General features: G+C 42.1%; 2 protein-coding genes and 1 long non-coding RNA gene across 7 annotated transcripts in view; 2 read left to right on the top strand and 1 right to left on the bottom strand.

Moving 5' to 3' along the window:
- Positions 1-4520, top strand: part of LOC147150283 (protein TANC1-like) — a 65679-nt gene extending 61159 nt beyond the window's left edge. Inside the window, exon 29 of the mRNA XM_086025633.1 lies at positions 1244-4520. Coding sequence (XP_085881759.1) covers positions 1244-2591 — 1348 coding nt within the window. The 3' untranslated portion in view covers positions 2592-4520. The remainder of the gene's footprint in view (positions 1-1243) is intronic.
- On the bottom strand, positions 124-16888 carry wdsub1 (WD repeat, sterile alpha motif and U-box domain containing 1). Of its 4 annotated transcripts, XM_086025635.1 has the most exons (14): positions 16821-16888; positions 15705-16126; positions 14650-14849; positions 14415-14501; positions 14239-14332; positions 13980-14013; positions 13122-13162; positions 12516-12622; positions 12403-12420; positions 12192-12218; positions 10252-10431; positions 8410-8544; positions 6178-6365; positions 124-2490 (listed from the first exon to the last, which is right to left on the bottom strand). In XM_086025635.1, exons 2-13 carry the CDS (start codon positions 16100-16102, stop codon positions 6214-6216), a joined length of 1473 nt encoding a protein of 490 aa, XP_085881761.1. In that variant the 5' UTR covers positions 16103-16126; positions 16821-16888; the 3' UTR covers positions 124-2490; positions 6178-6213. The 4 variants fall into 4 exon arrangements, with proteins under 4 accessions (XP_085881761.1, XP_085881760.1, XP_085881762.1 ...); XM_086025634.1 differs by lacking the exon at positions 124-2490 and having other exon boundaries at positions 4146-6365; XM_086025636.1 differs by lacking the exon at positions 124-2490 and having other exon boundaries at positions 4146-6365; positions 12192-12215.
- LOC147150282 (uncharacterized) lies at positions 12071-16265 on the top strand. Of its 2 annotated transcripts, none has more exons than XR_015086130.1 (4): positions 12071-12241; positions 14250-14340; positions 14421-14528; positions 15651-16265. It is a non-coding gene; the product is annotated as an uncharacterized LOC147150282 (long non-coding RNA). The 2 variants fall into 2 exon arrangements; XR_015086129.1 differs by having other exon boundaries at positions 14245-14340.
- Positions 16889-17659: the final 771 nt, after the last annotated feature.

Below are 17659 nucleotides of genomic sequence, written 5' to 3'. Positions count from 1 at the left end.
GTACTGTTAAATAATGAACCCATGTTTATCATATGAAATATGTTTTAGGCCCACCCACAATAGGTGAAAATCTGCAACATTGAGAGACAATATAAAACACAAAACATATTTATTACAGTGGGATAAGGACAGTGTTTCTCACTCTTTATTGACCCAAGGTACAAACTTAGCAAACCGATTCACAAAAAGTTGCGAAACAGGGTCATAATGTACCTTCTGTCAGCTAGTGGATGAACATTTTATTGTTTTCCCTGTTGCTATATGTGGTTGGCATAAATAAATTAATGAAGCAGTTATTCTTTTAGGGAGAATTTTTTTTTTTTTGTCAAAATAATGGACATTGATAATTTCCAGCGAGACACCTGATGATCTCTCACGGCACACTAATGTGCCACAGCACACTGGTTCACTGAGAATCACTGAGATGGGAAACTGGCTGGCCTGCAAAAAAAAAATCTATGTATATGAAGGCAATGCATAAATGATGAAATGCATTGGGGATTTTTTTAACCCCAAAAATGATTTCCAAAAACACTGACAAATCTCCAATATGCCTTTTCCATGTAAAACGGGGGTAACTTGGGTAAATGCTCACCCCCCAAAAATGTAAAATTATTTGATCTGCAAAGAGGTGTCGTGTGGATGGCGAACCACGAATATGCGGGCTCCACTGCGTTTAAGTTTTACCACCCCCCATACACTGCAAACACATTTCAACTTATTAAAACACACAGTCCCAGTAAAAGTTTACCGTAAAACTGATGTTATATATTTTAAACACCAAAATGTTCAACCATATCATATAATCTTGTCCCATGAAAGTCCATTATCTTAATGCTAACATATAATGTAAAACCCCTCAGAAGGGCTAACAGAAATGAGCATGGATGTTACGCTAATTATAAAGCTTCAAACAACTGCTGCTTTAACACATACAGAGCTGAAACAAATATTGTACAAACAGATCATAGAACAGTACTTACAGTCACATATCTACTACTACTACTACTGTTGGCGATAACAGTATTAGTTGGGGACCTCCTCGGCCAGCTATTTTTGCTGTTAACTATGCCGCATACGTACCAGTGGACCTCAAGTGTTGACAGGCATACTGATGGCATGTAACTCTGAATTCTGATTGCCTCTATACCGTTGAGCCTGCTGGAAAATCTGCGCTATTGAGTGGGTGTGAATGATGAACCGAGGTACAGCGGCGTTATACTTATTCAAATGTCCTCTCCAGGCAATTTGCTGAGGCACTGGCAGACCTCCACGAAGCAACACGACTCTGCCCATCCAACCGGGAGATCCGTCGCCTGCTGGTTCGAGTGGAGGAGGAGTGCACGCATCATCAGAGGATATCCAGCAGCACTAACGTGTCACAGAGTTACAACAGGGACCCTCACAGCCACCACCCACACGCCCCGGAGGACAGGGCAGACGTGTGTTCGCACGGAAGTCTAGAGAGGCCAATCCCAGAAGAGCAGTCTGATCTACAACAAGAAGATGAAGAGGAAGAAGGCGAGGAGCTAAGCCTGCAATGTGGAAAAGGCTCAGAATTTTGGCCTCTGAACCCATACGCTCCAAACAGGACTCTCCCAGGAGGTGTGGCCTTTGCGTTAGCTGATCAGACGGCGTGTTTTCCTCAAGAGGAGTATATTCAGAATCCGCTCTTTATGGACCTGCCTGACCCGCTTGCTGTCCACAAGCAAGGTCAAAACCAGAGCGGCAGGACTCATCACCACTGCCACTCCCTGCAATCAGGGGCCAGAGTGGGTGGCAGGCCTCTGTCTCTCTGCGGACCCTCCAGTCCTCTGCCCGGGAGACACATCTCCACCTCCCTGAGGCCTGCACCTGTGCTGGCCCTCGACTCGGAACACTCCGGGCTCAGCCCCACCGAACACTACCATCCCATGTCCCCGAGCAGCTCCTCCCCACCGGGTCCTCTTCCAATGTACCAGCCCCGCTCGTCCAGCTTCTCCAGGGGTTCTGACAGACTCTCGGCACACTCTGTGGCTCTGGATGGCCTGGCACTTGCTCTGGGCTCAGTTGTGGAAGTCCGGAGGGAGGCTGGTGGAGCAGGAACAGCGGGCTCCAGGGGTTCTAGCTCTAGTCAGGCCTCCAGTGGGAATCAGTCAGACAACGGCAAGCAGCAGGTGCTGGACAGCCCATGTCCCCTCAAAAGCAGCGGCAGCTTCAAGTCCAAAGGCGAGATGAAGCCGCGGCCCTTCATGGGGGTCATGGATAAAGCAGTGCGAGTCCAGAGCCAACCGACCTCGGGTTTTGGCCGACAGGGGCAAGGTGGAGGGGGCGTGGAAAGTTTCAACATGTCAGTCATGGAGTTCCAGGGCTTGAACAATGAGTACAAGCGCTCTTCATTCCAGGAGCCGCTCTCTGGAAGTCACGCCGGCAGCCAGCAGAGTCGGGACTTTGGAGATCGGCTCCACCAGCGAGAGGCAAGAGCTGCTTTGTCATCCCATCTCCGTTTTCCTGATGGGAGGCACAGGCAGGCGAGTTTGACCAGAGACAACCCAACGCTGCATATGGCACCCATGAAGCCCAAACGCTCCTTTATCGAGTCCAATGTCTGAATCATTTGTCAAAGCCTAAAAGACAACACAGAAACATCCCACACAAGGTATCTACGATGCAAGCCTGTGTGTCGACTTCCGCTGCAGTGTCGCATTTGCAATCTAGAACCAAGCGGTGGTTTGCTTCTGTCTACATGTTTACAGCTAGCGCACCAGTGTGTTCAAGAAAACCACACATAGCATATAAGTGAGGTTTTTAAGTAACTAGTACATTATCTGAATGGTAGTCCTTATCGAAGAATTCGGAATATTTGTAGACAATAGGCGCCAAGATGCATCCGGGTGGCAGAATGTGAGTGACTACATGAACTGAATCGATAACAAAAACCCGTTGAGTTTAGGGTTTGCACCTCAACCTCCATTTTCAGTGAAGCCATTCGTTCATTCATTCATTTAAGTTTATTTCCACAACGTTAAATCAGAAACACATGCCGTGAGATACGAGTGACTTTGAATTGTGAACGCAGGCTTAAGATTTGAGTGGTGAATGGAGGCAGTGACTCAAGTTCATAACAAGATGCAGTATGGCAGATAAAATTATGAACAATTTTTCAGAAAAGTGGCTTCAAGCTGTTTATTGCCACTCCCAATTGAAGTTTACTGACAAAAGACAAGACAAAGAACTACACTTTGTGTATTTAAAACCACCGCATAGCATAGCCTTTCAGTGCTCTAGCTTAATGCTAACACTAAATAGCATCTATGTTGCGTTGCTTTAACCTTTTAAGCAGAGAATTGAACGCAAACAGTGCAGACTATATAACAGTATTCAGTCATATTCTTTATGCTCTGCGTAGAACGATTAATATTAGTGCCGTACTTACTGATGAGCTGAGAGAGGAGTTGACACGTCTCAGTGAACAGCATATCTGTCTGTCTTATACTGCCCCGTGCTGGCCACAGTGAGCACACCAGAGGGAGCAGCACAACGGCCATCCAATGGATGCAGTGTGACGCCAACTGTTTTATTGTTAATTCTACTTAATTATGTATTTCTTGACTGTGGTCTTTTTGTATAAAGTACAATATTAAGGAGTGGTTATTTTTCCTCGTTAAAATGGGAAGGCTGGAACGGATCAATGGCATTTTCATTCACTTCATTGGGATAAGATGATTCGCAATATGAGTGTGGTCACGGAATGAAGTAAAATCGTATCTCAAGGCTCCCCTGCATCTTGGTTTCTCAGATTTCGCCATCCGGAAGAATGATGAATTGTCCTATATCAAACATGAGAATTTTTTTTTTTTTTCTGAGAAAGTTTTGTGCATGAATCATAATAATAATGATGATAATAATAATAAACCTCAGACTAGTTACAGGATAAGACCATTATGATTGTGTCTTTTAAAAAACATTTATATTTGTATGATATACACTATATTTGCAGATGATATATTTACTTGTAAATGATTATCTGTCAACATTAAAGCCTTCTAACTACATCAGATTTATTTCATAGACAGATAAGACATGACAATGTTAGAACCTCCTTGTTAATGTTGGTTGCTTCAATATTTACTGTATATGGCATTTATTTTTGCATAGCAGACGGCTTATGAAGTGTTTATTGGTTTTATTGAACACAAGCAGTCAAGAATTATAAATACAGAATAGACTTATTACAATTATGTTCATAGTTGTCATACACACTTTTCATGCTATGAATACAGAATGTGGCCACAAATAACGTGGTAAGATAAAATAATGAAGATGACTGTAGTTCATTATTTATGCTTCTTTCACAGTACGGTCTGTGTTTCCTGGGTGTATTTGGATTAAGACAAAATAAACATTCAAATGTATACACATGAAATGAAAGCATGTCCAGCTACAGTATTTATGCTGGATCAGAAAATTGTCATCATGCAATGTGTAAGGAGAACAAATAATGGCTACACGGCTAATAAAATACAAAAGATGTTAAACAAGATGTTTCTCCAGGGGTTTTAATTTGCAATGGTGTCGAAGTGCACTGCAATAAATTGACAGCTGTTTCTAATAATTTGCGCTTTTCATGGGTAACCAGAATTACCTGATTTAAAAGATTAAGTTAGTTATTATTTACATAATACATTCCCAGTAAAAAGGGTACTGTCGGGGTCATTTTTTGTTGTCCAAGGTACAAATTTAGTGATGTCCCTGTAGGGTTCCCAATTGAACTCCGAGCTACAAACAGCGGTAGTACTGTTAACGGTTAGAAAGGGTGCACACATGGGAATAGGGACCATTTCTGTGCTATTTGTTTGCATGTTAAAGGTACAAACAAGTGCTAGGCCTATGTGAATGCCTTTCAAAAGACCCCACTGCTGTATGGAATGCAGTTTAAAATACTAAACACACAGGAAAAGTCATCTAGACCTGGGATGGGAAACTTATTGCACGTTGTGCACGAAGAACGTATTGACAAGGGTTCTAATCTATTGTTTTTGTACTTTCGTACTTTTCGTACTCTTCAGTTACCAGGATGCACTGCGGCATACAATATTGAACTGAACTCAAGGACAGACATAAATAATTATCGTCGCAATATGTAACCTATTTAAAGGGTGCAATAGGTGTTTAACCTTGAGGGTACTGCCCCCATGACAAGCCACTGGATCTTTAAAGGTACGAATTTAACACCTTTTTTTTCTGACAGTGGAGAGTTTAATTACACATCTAATATTTTACAGATTGAGAAGTTGCTCACCAGTTGCTTAGTACTTGAGTAGTTTTTCTCATTGAATACAGAAAAGTCTTAATCAAGATATTATTTGGAGCACTACTTTTTACTTCAGTTGTATTATTCTAAAGTAACAGTACTTAAAGGGGGAAATCAACCCAAGCATATTTTTTTTCAAGGATATGTTCCCAGCAGGCCCACTAGTAGAAACACAGCATTCTGATTAATATTGCGTTTGTGGAATATGAGCGTTTTTAGCCATATCAGGGAGCGGCCATTTTGTCAGCTCTGTCGACTGAAAATGACATCACAACTGCTCAGAGCTCAGGTAACGACCAATCATGGCTCAGCTTCAGGAAAATAGGTCAGCCGTGATTGGTCGAAAGATGGCTAAAAAGGGGTGGATTAACTCTTATTCCACAGACGCAATATTTATTAGAAACAATGCACTGTTTCAACTAGTGGGCTTGCACAGAACATATTCTTGAAAAAAATATATGTTTGGGTTGACTTCCGCTTTAAGCACAATTTTTGGCTACTCATTCCACCTGTAGTTTTTACCCTAACATTTGAAAAACATTCCCTGTGATTGAACGGCTGGACTGTGAAAAGACAAGTAAATTTGTCAATGGCATTGAATGAGTTAATACCACGTATGCACGTGTTATGAAAGCTACTCATGCTTTGAAAGACAATGAAAGGAGCATGTGATGATTAAGAGTGTAAAATGTCATCTTACATGGTGTTGTACTGTTAACGTTCTGTTTTTTCTGCAGCCAGCCAAACTACATGATTGTGACTGCACTAAATGAACAACCTACAACAGCATATTGAAATCTGCCCACACAGAACAACTTGACACTAATGAAATTAAGTTACTTGCGAAGAATGTGAAACATGTACATGTTCTTCTACTTGTGCACCTGAAATGATGTGGTGGCAGTGGTGACGGAGGCTGCTTAGTGGTTCGTCCGCCACCGAGCGATGGCCATCTTCAAAGTGTGATTCGGGGTGAGCAAAGTTGTCAGTAAGGGGAGGTTGGTCATGGGGCTGGAGCGGTTCTTGGTGTGGATCCACATCGTGATGGCTTCCCTCTCATATGAGTAGCCATCTAGGGGCAATTTCAAATTTCATTTAAAATACCGGTAATAACAATAAATTCCCAATAACCGCAGTTTCCAATTTTGAATAAAGTGGACACCCGCTTTTCGCGGCGAATAGGGAGTGAGCTTGACTGTGAACAGTGAAAACAAGAGGAAAAAAATGCAAATTAATGAGGGATCTGGTAAAAAAACCAAAAAAAAAACAGGGTCAAACAGGGGATGGTTAATGAAAATGTGCAAATAGGTGAATTTGTGAATGTCGTACGGTGAATAAGCGGGGGTCCAGTTTACTTTAAGATGAAGTCAACCCCAAAATTTTCTTGACAGTAATATGTTCTATGGCAGGGGTCGGCAACCCGAGGCATCAGAGCCGCCTGCAGCTCTTTCATCCTCATGCTGTGGCTCTGCGTGGCTTGGGAAAATAAACTATAAGTGTCCGATTGAAGTGTATTGTAACGTTAGCGCCCTTTTTATTATTCCAACACAACTGCCTTTTTATTATTGCAACTACAGTGCAACAACAGTTCTGTCGTAAGTACACACTAATCCTTCGTCCTTCTCGCCGTCACCCCTCCCTCCCATCCAGCGAGTCGCGTCGTAGCAAAACACAAACATCACCACAATAGAGATAATCCAATTCGTTACAGTATGATATTTGTCTCAAAAAACGTTCATCATGTCTTCTTAGTATGTCAAAGTGTTTAACTTCTTTCTTCAGACCTTGTGCAATTTTGGTGATAAGCATTCGCCTTCTTCAGAGAGGTTTGACCTTGACGACGTGTCTCAGCAGGCAGCCGGCGTAATCAGAAAGCACAGCGACACTAAAACTGCACAATATCCGAACAAAGTATTTTGTATTTTTGTTTTGTTTGTTTAGTTGTAGTTGTAAATTGTCAAATTATTGTGACCCGAAATATTAAAATAAAATTATATAGTCCCCGTCGGCCGAAAATCTTGGAAGTCCAAATGTGGTCAAATTAATTTTTCTATCATAAATCGATTCGAATGGTCCGTCCTCACTTTGTCTATAATTTTTATGCAATTCTAGCCAATTTAAAGGGGTGCAAATAGCAAATACTCAAATAAAGCACAATTTCATGGCCAGATGTGTGTGCAACACAATGACGTGTTCGAATGCAGCCTTTCCTTTTTTTTTTAAAGACAATAACGAGTGAAAATAGTAAGGTTCGCTGGATTACGTTGGCTTGTTTAATATGTATTGGTGAGATGATTAGTTGCGAATGACCTCCCTCACATCATCATCATCGTGTCATGAGGTAAGTCTCCGTTCCATTTTAATATGCACTTTAGACGCGGTTAGTTGGATCATTGTTTTATTTGCTGCATCACTCATGCCGTTAAACCTGAAAGAAGGCCGTTTGTGAAGGCGCTGTAGCCCAAATGAAGATGTATTGTGTTGCATTGTATAGTATCGGGCAGGTGTGTTTGCTGGTATGACGTTTCAAAGGCTGGGGGCACGATGAGCGCGGACTTTGAAGTACTCGGATGCCGCCGGCTTGGTTTTTATACTCTTTTGAATGTATTTTGTAGGTAGTAATATGCAGAGCTGGGCATCGGCCCTAAGTCCCCAGATTTCCATCCTGCATATTCAATCGACCCACGTGGTCCCGGCCTGTCCCTCGCCGGCGACAGCCTATCGGTGTTGAGAACGTAATCTTTACGTCACATGGAGGCGCCGCACGAGCCGCCAAATAAAGAAAAATATCAAACAAAAACAAGTGACACACGCACAGCGTTGTCATCGGTGAAATAAAAACAATATGGGGCACATGTCATTGCTGTTATTTTTTAGAGCTTAACCCATTAAGGACAGGAGCGCATAACCACGTTTCTACCACTAGAGCTGGGAGCGCTGTTTCGTCTTTCTACCCTACATTGAACATATTCTTGAAAAAAATGTTTGGGTTGACTTCCTCTTTAAGCACCACTGTAGTTGCAATATTCCCCATCTTAAATTCCCATGGAAACTTTCAAACAATTTCCTGGAAATGTTGCACCCCTTATTGTGTGTTGTGTGGAGCCATGGCTCACCGGCAGCAAGGACTGGTTCCCTCATCAACTCCCTGGTAATTGGACACAGGAACTCATCAGGAACACCTGAACAAACCAGCGCATTCTTCAGCTCCTCCACCTTCCTCAATACTTTGCTGCGCTGCCCCACTGATTCTGCACACACACCCACACACATGCACATACAATCATTATGATCTCTCATTAAATGGGGATGTGTGAAGAGGTAAAACGTGGAGTGACAGCACACAAGAAAATTGATTTCAGAATCAAAATGTGGAGCATTTGCTCCCCGCGTGTTTAGCACTTGTCAGTCCTGAGCGTCTGTGAGCGTCAACATGGAAGGCGGCACGACTGATGACTGTCTGTCCAAGTCACAGTGAAATATCAAGCAGCGACATTTATATGTGTGCTTAATAGGGATGTAACGATTCACTCAAGCACCGGTTCGATTATATTTTTGATTTTCAGTTCCCGATTCAATTATTTTCAACTTGCTACCATGCTTGTCTCCGTGCGCTAGTGTGGTGCTGCAGCCATCCACAAACGCAATACGCAATGATGTTTGGTGCAAGCGCGTCAAGTAGTTCTGCCACAAACTTTGCTAGTCGACTAATCACCAACAGTCGTCGCAAATAGTCGACTAATCCAATCATAAGTAAATCGCACCAGGCTCTTATTTGACCGTCGTTAGCTTACAGCTTGAATTCTTTAAGGTAAGCACAAAAGAATAATAAAGTCAAGATGAGAGTACATTCAACTTGTATTAAACTTGCAGCATGTATCAACATTCCTGACAAGTTTATAAATGGAGTAATTGAAATTGAAGGTGATACTGTGGCCTTATTTATTTTTTAAAATGTTTAAATGTAAATGTTATTATATAATATATACAATTGCTTTGATTGGATTTGTTAAAAATGAATAGAAAAACACACTCTCCTTCAAAGTAGCCTGTCGATGAGTTAATTTCACAATCAAAGTGTGCCATATTTTCAAAATGGATCTCTATGGGATTCTCATGTCTCATGACAACTCCACAATACAGCAATTAGGGCCACCCTCAGACTTCACAGACTCACACCTCTTTGGTGGTTGCGCACATATTTCCTGGTTACACATGGTGGGTGTGTCAGAAGCCTAGATGGGAGAATTGTCACATCTTTAAAAAAAAAAAAAGAAACATACATAAGGAACTGACTTAGAGCCAACGGGAGAATATGCCCCATATAGAATAGACAAGTTTCTTAAAAAAAAAAAAACAACAAGTGCAGGTAGGCCCCAGAGTCGTCACTCGTCTGCATGTCTTAAGTTAAAGAAAAAAAGTAAAGAGCTCCCTCATAGTTTTCTAAAGTAATAAAGTTTCCCCAAAATTCAACAGAACTGAAATGTTAAACTTTCACTTATTTTTGTTTTAATTTCAAACAAAAAGAGACGGGGAGTTTCAAGTGTTAGCAGCATCTCTTGAAGTAAAGATTTAAATAAATAGTTGACTGACGCTAACCCTGTTTTAAATTGATCTCTTATTGGCCTTCAGATCTTTAAAACAGGCCGATGCCGATATTCATCAAAATATCTGCGGCGATAATCGGCCGGGCCAAAATGGATCTATCCCTAGTTTAAATGACCTACTGGTCCATGTCAGTTTTGCCATTTGGGTCCTTGTTAGAAAACAGCAAGTTCTGCATATAGTACTGAAACAGTAAACAGCTCAGCATGTGCATTCACAAGTTTGAAGAAGGTCATTTGAATGGTTATAGAATGAGAGTGCATTTGAAGCTCATCCTGAAATATCAACAAAACCCAAGATCCTGAGTTTTTGCGAGCCGTGTTAAACTTGGAGAAGCAGCAAGTGGTTCCCACCTATGTGCAGTTCTGACAGCAATGTCTCTTTGGTGAGAGCAAGCAGCTCAATCCCATCAATGTTGTTGCTCCTGAACGTGTCCACCAATCCCTCCAGCCCTTCCTCCAACAGCCACACGGACACATCCTCCTCTGACCAATCACTGACCAGCAGCTTGGACCGACCTGCTGATGCCGATGCTGAGAGGACAAAAGCAGAGTGACACTTGAGTTCCCCCCCCCCACACTTTTTATTTAAAAGGCCAAATGTTATCTTGGAGCCCTGCCGGCTATTGATTTCAAGAGGTGCAGATTATGTAGGGGGGCCCCTTTATGGATTCATCCTGAGTGCTTTCATTGACATTCTCATTGACAAAGGATGAAAGGATAAAGGTGGAGAGTGCACATGTGCAGACAGATCAAAAGCTGACATGCACTACCCCATACACTGACTGTATAGAGACAAAAGCATCGGGGAGAAGTCTGGAGCCGGTCGGTGCCTTTATGGCCCTTGTTTGTAGACCGGGTCACAGTCATGCTGCAACAGAAAATAGCTTTTACAAATGGTCTTTTATTAAATTAGTCATTCCACGCTTATCATAGGAGAGACATTCCATACTCACCCGCTACAAGTGAAAGTCCACAATAGAGACAGACCACTTTTTTTTTTTTTCTAAATACAGTTTCACCCTTTCCACATACATTAAACGTATTAATACACACCGAAACTGATCAAAAGACCATTTCTGAAGTCTTCTTAGTGCCTGTCGTCCACTTGCTGTCAAGAAATCATAGAAGGCAGCACACAAAGACCATCGACACTTCATCTGTACATTGCAGTAATTTGCTTCAGTTCGGCGCGAAGACGGGCTCACAAAGAAGCTCTCTCCCCCCGATGGGTTAAGATGGCGCCACCGGCTGCTGCAGGGAGAGGTGGGAAATCTAGTAAAGCCCTCCGTGGCGGCGGCCACTTTCTTTTTTAATATTCAGAGCAATCGCGACGTGTTACGGTCGTAACGAGTTAGCGTTCAGGGATTTCCGTAACATTTGGCAGCTCTGCCAAATGTTCCCCGTATAAATGCCCATTTGCAGTTTTGCGTTTCATTCAATGAGTCGTGAAATACGAATTTTGACTGGCAAGCTGCAATGCGAATTCACTTATTTCGAGCCTTGATATTTGTGCATAGCACGAGTCAAAAGTTTGGAAAAACTCTCTGATTCATTGTTTTTTCATCCATCTATCTTCTGAATCGCTTTTCCTCACGAGGGTCGCAGGGGTGGTGGAGCCTATGCCAGATGTCTTCGGGCAGTAGGCGGGGTACACCCTGAACTGGTTTCCAGCCAAATGCAGGGCACACAATGACGAACAACCAGTCACACTCACAGTCATACCAAGCCTGTTTGTGGTTTGTGGGAGGAACCCGGACTACCCGGAGAAAACCCAAGCAGGCACGGGGAGAAATGCAAACTCCACACAGGGAGGCCGGACCCGGGATCGAATCCTTGACCTCTGCACTGTGAGGCCAAAGTGCTAACCAGTCGTCCAATGTGCCGCCCAGTGTTTTTTCATCATTTAAACATGTCCTGAATTGTAAATAAATACTTCATCATAATGACGAATTATTGATGGAAGCATTTGGTAAACAAAAAATGCTAATCAAAATAGAATGTTTTATAATTTAGATTCTTCTAAGTAGGCATCTTTGGCCCAGATAACAGCTTTGCACATCTTGATATTTTCTCAGTCAGCTTTATGATGTGGATGATTCTTTATGACCTGGAACGACTGTCAGTAGCACACAGCTGTAGATGATCAAGAGTTAATAGCTTGGGATTTCTTGACCTCTAAATGTGTTTGGGACCATTTGAACTTGAAGTTGTTTCCCAACTACTGTCTGGTACTCTATACTGTATATATGTTTGTGTTAGTTGTCCCTGGTGTATCAAAAGTCAAAGCTTACCTTGACGTGACATCACAGTGGCCTCTTCTGGAAGAGAGAGCATGTTTAAGGTACCGGTAAATTATTAATCACAGTATATAAGACTAAGGGTGGCGAAAATATAAACAAGATACTCTCAGCATGCTTTAAGTGTAATAATGCTAAAAAAATGAAGACATTAGACTGTTGGGGATCAATCAATACAATTTCATGGAACAAATATAAATCTTACCAGGCAATGATTTCCCAGCTGTGATGCAGCAAAGCAGGTATGAAAAAGAGAGAGAAAAGAGAAACGGTGAAAAAGGAAAAAAAATCATAATAAGGAGTTTGTGTTGCTCCAACCATGGCCACTGCATCCATCGTCCACTCTCCAGATGTTCACCGTCTTATCCATGGATCCTGTGGCAATTAGTGGTGAAGTTGGAGAGAAGGAACACGCAGTCACATACCTGCGGCAGAGGATGCTCGTCATTGGAACGTTGCTTCTGTTTGCTCCTAAGCAACAGGCAAATTAAATGTACACTTTTTGGCTGTCTTATACAATATTGATTATAGTGATGTGAACGTTAGGACTGAATTATTACCGACGTGGTCCAAAGGCAGTATCATATGAGCAATGACATTTTAAATTTGGTGTACTTTCATAAACACTGTGCAGGTGAACAGTGAAATTATATGTATGTTATTTATACATGAGAAAATACAATGCATATTTTACAACACTATGGTTTCTGCAGTAATTTTTGGAAACATTTTGTCATTTTCACATAGAGTGTGCCTCAAGAAGATGTGAGCGCATAGGCTTGATGGATATTACAGGAGAGACGTAGTAACTACAGTTCACTTATGGCTAGTTCAAAATAAGACAAATAATACAACTGGAATACAAATTTCACAATGATATGTTATCAAGTCCACTGCGTAAAATTTGCTTCTCGGAGGACCTACCGCTCATGTTGGTTCAATGTGTAAAGCAACACAGCATTTTTCTACAAATTAAAAAGAAAACAACTTGCATTAGTCAATATAATGAGAGGCACCATAATGTACGAGGTGCCAAATATGGAAAACAATAACATTTTCTTTTCACGCACTACAAAAAAACGTCAGCTATACACCAGTTAATCTGGGAGCATTCTGAACCTGAACGCCGGCAACAGGCCAAGGGAGAGAGTTATTGCACGGCAGAGCCAATCAGGTTGAAAGAGAAGAAAAATTCCTTTTGTCTCTTTGCATAGGGTTTATTTGTTTTGATAAAAGGGTTTTTGGTCAAGAAGAAAACTGTTGCCTGTGAGAGGATTTTTGGGGTGTTAGTGAGATTCTGGCATGTGAGAGTTTTTTGGGGTGGGCACGGTGGGTGAGAGTTTTTTGGTGTGTGCGAAATGTTTGAGGTCTGAGACTTTTTTAAGATGAACCTAACAGTTTTGAAGGTGTGTGTTACAGTTTTTTGGTGAGTGCCTGAGAGGTTTTGGGTGTGTTTGAGAGGTTGTTTTGGCGAGTTGGAGATAGGATTTAGGTTGTGCTTGAGAAGTTTATCCTTGTGTGAGTGCTTTGGTGTATGGTTGTTTTTGTGTAAGGTTATTCTTATGTGTGTGCGATTTTTTTATTTTGTGTGTGTGTGTGTGTGTGTGCTTGCAAGTTTTTGTCTGGTGTTTGACTTGTTTTAGTTGCGTAAGAGATGTTTTTGGGGTGAGAATGAAAATATTTTGGGGGGAGTGTGAGAGTGGTTTTTGCTGAGTATGAGAGGGAAATGTTATTTTAGCCTATATGGCACCTCATAATAATCAACTTGAACATGGACCTCACCGCATCATAGACTGTCACTGTTTTGTCCACAGAGCTGTGGGATAAAAAAAAAAAGAGAAAAAAAATGTTGAGTGACTTTCAAATGTTCATAGATAAACTGATCCATGTCTCCCTCCAGTGGTCATATTCAGAGGGATTCACAGATTCCATTATCAATGAGACTTGTCAAAATGAGAACTATTCAGTCGATACATTCATGAGATAGTTCAAAGGGGCCACAAAATGTAAAAAAAACCAAACAAATCATCTCCCTTCTTACCCTGAGGCAAGCAGTTGACCATCTGAGGAGTATGCACATGTGAGGACTGGAGCTGACTGGCCAGTCAACGTGTACAGAAGTTGCATCCTAAAGGCTACAAAAGTGAGAAAAGTCCTGATTGGTAGTACGATGGATGGGACCTTGTGCGTTTCGTTAACTCTTGTGCTGTGGTTTACCTCCAGAACTCAGCTTGTTCATGGCCCAGATCTTCACCTGACTGTCCTGTCCACATGACGCCAAGTGGAACTGCACAATTTGACTGTCTGCAAGTCAAACAACAAGAATTGGAGGCAGGGTCACTGATTGTGTTGTGGTTCACTCAGCTGACTTAAGGCTTTGGACCTTTGCTCTCTGTAGTTGCAACCTGCCAATGACAAGATACTGTATATAAAGAAATAAAATAAAAAATACTTTGTCTCTGACCGCTGAGGATGTTGGGAGCGAAGGCGCAGCAGGTGACTCCGAGGTCGTGAGCGTTCTTTTCAGCATGGAGCTGGTTCATATCCAGGTCCCACACACGGAGGTCTCCGTAGGTGGAGCCGGTGATAAACACCTGGCTACATGGGCTGAACGAGCACGCCACCATTGTTGCGTCACTCACGCAGCTGGTCCTTCAAAAACAGTAGACACTTTTACACCCCTCCCACATATTATTTATCATGAATCCACGTTTATCACGCGTGACACCAGGCCCACTATAGGTGAAAATCCATGATAAACCTTAGAAAGACATTAGTTTTACACCTCTCACATGCTTGAAACACAATTTAAGTCATCAAAGCACACGTTAACTTATTGAAACTCTGAAGTCTTCCTTAGCCACCGTTCTTACTCTCTTGCTGTCAAGAAATGAGAATTGTTTCAAGGTTTATAATCACTGTAACATGGATTATAATTTCTGTCGCCGATCTATGTCATTTCAAATTATATATTAGCATTAAGTTAGTACATTTGTTATGATATGGGATGGTTGAATATTTTGGTATTTAAATACAATGTTTTCTCTTTTGTCTTATGTGGCAGTTTTACAGTAAACTTCAACTGTGGGTGACAAATAGCTTGAACCTTTGCATCTTTGGAGAACTATGAGTCTTTTTTTTGTCATTTTCAAAGTGTTGTTAAATGATTTCATGAACTCAAGGCAAAATTCTTCTTTGCAACAACAACGTCAAAGTGCCCTCGGGCTCGCAATGCGAACGTCACTTGATGAAAATGGATTGATGAAAATGGCTAGACTCATTTTCTTAGCTCTGATTCCACAAATCAGAATACCGTGTTGAATGTACAGACATTGAATGTATTATTGCAAAGAATACTTTTGACTTGAGTTCCCTTTGAACGTGTGTGGGAGGGGTAAAACCATAAAAAATCTTATCTGATTTAGCTATGTCACGGATTTTCACCTATCGCAGGTTGGTCTGGAACGTATCCTCTGTGATAAATGGGGTTTCACAGTACTCACAAACCTTCGGAGCTGCTTGGATGGGAAATCCCAGAGAGCCAAAGACCCATCAGATGCACCAGAGACCAGATGGTTGGAGTCCGGAGAAAGCACACAGATCCTGACGGGGCTGCGACCGGGATGCTGCAGGACGGCCTCGATCTCCCCGGTGGCCATGGACCACACCAGCGTGGTGGCATCTGTAGAACACGAGGCAAGGAACTGTCCGCAGGGGCTGAAGCAACAGCAGTGGACACTGTACCCGTGTCCTTCCAGCGGCGAGAAGGCTAGCTCGGAGAAGTCCCGGGTGTTGTACACCCGCACGGTCTTGTCTCCGGAACATGTGGCTAACAGTTGTGCCGAGAACGCACACCAGTTGACGTCATCTCGGTGGTCTTGTAAAGAGCAGATCAGGGACACCATTTTGACAGATGGTCCTGCTGTACACTGCCACAAGGAATCAGCACATAAACATAACACAAAGCACATAAGTGATTTTTTTTTGTGTGTGCGCACTTTATCCATTACTATATGCATTCTTCACTATCCTTGATATCCAGCTAAAGGTCCATGCACCAGTATGCTCTTTGTCCTCACTAGGTGGACAACTTTGGCACACTAGTTAGAAAACCAACTTTACTAGTAAGGCAAAACTGTTCACTGGTTGGCAACTGCATGCTAGTATTACTACTAGTTACATTATTTACATTATAAAATTCTGCAAGCTAACATCTAGTGTTGTTGTCCCATGATGCCAAAATAGTTCTACGACGAGTGTCCAGAAATGCCATACAGTAGTGATTAACAAAAATACTGGTGATCAGTTTCTGGTGGCACATATATTTCAGCACTATATGTCAGATGGCTACGAAGCAAGATTCGCGTCTACATTACCACGTATGAGTATATAGTAAGTGTATTTGACTTTAATAACGTGGTCCAATGTTTCAGAAATGAATGTGATAGCGGAGGAAGGTAAAGACAGAAATACAGTACTGCATAGCTTGTTGCTATGATAACCGGAAGCTAACGATACACGAAAGAGAATTCATCATGTCTTTTCATGAAGCCATAATTCACGTCAATGGATCTTCGCCCAAAACGTTATGACCTCTATTTAAAAAGGAGTCAAACATTTTACCGTTTTTTTCTTTGCGCTAGTCAGCAACTCAGCACCGCTTACTTCCTGTTTACACCTTACAGTGACCTCCCAAAATGTCGTCACAAAAGTGACGTAATTCCCTTACACTTACACGTAAATTACATGTTGTGATGTACTCAATACCTGTGACTGGTAGAGGTAGTACTAAATCAACTCCTGTACTTCAGTAAAAGTACAAAAGTTATGTTTACTGTCAGCTATATACTGTATCTATTTTGCTAACTTGGCACAGTGGGGGCGTGCGTTGTGCGCAACCACTTCTCTGCACATAAAATCTAAGCTTCACTCTTGTTTACTTATTATGCATTAATTGTGCTTGTACTGAGTAGAATAATGGGACGCTTTTCTTGCCTTGCAAACGTTGTCAACACAGGGCCGCCCATGAAACGCAGAACATACACACAGGGTCTCTTTGCGCGTAAGGGGACGCACATGCTTAGCATGATGCGCATTTGCTCTACCCGGAGGCGCGCCACCTAGCACTAAATTGAATAGTGGAAGGAGAGGGGCGATGATGGCTGGCTGTAATGACGCCACTCAACATCCCTGACATAAGATGCGCTGGCCCGCAATTGCAAAGAGTGAGTTAACATGTCGTCCAAAAGACACCGCGACTCGCCGGACTGAGTAGCATTGTTTGTATTTAAAAAATGCTTCGTTATTACGTTATTGGACCGACAACTCCGAATGTGCCAATCTGGTGCTAACTTTACCGGACTGAGTCGGAGCAAGAAGACAAAAAAGGGTAAACTCGTGTTTTTCTGTAAGGTGTTGGTGCAATAAAACTGGCGCAAACCGCAACTAACGCCGCGAACCCA

Source organism: Filicampus tigris, chromosome 3 (genome assembly GCF_054856515.1).
Source record: "Filicampus tigris isolate MCC_2025a chromosome 3, RoL_Ftig_1.0, whole genome shotgun sequence".
In the NCBI taxonomy this organism is placed as follows: domain Eukaryota; kingdom Metazoa; phylum Chordata; class Actinopteri; order Syngnathiformes; family Syngnathidae; genus Filicampus; species Filicampus tigris.
Note: the sequence above shows the minus strand (reverse complement) of the source record. Positions and strands in the feature narration are given on the sequence as shown.

Coding starts and splice junctions, on each gene's coding strand:
- wdsub1 (XM_086025635.1), bottom strand. CDS start 16,102: ATGGTGTCCCTGATCTGCTCTTTACAAGACCACCGAGATGACGTCAAC. Junction 12,623..13,121: donor ACATTGAACCAACATGAGCG/GTAGGTCCTCCG, acceptor CCTCTGCCGCAG/GTATGTGACTGCGTGTTCCT. Junction 8,545..10,251: donor GCTGTCAGAACTGCACATAG/GTGGGAACCACT, acceptor GTGTGTGTGCAG/AATCAGTGGGGCAGCGCAGC.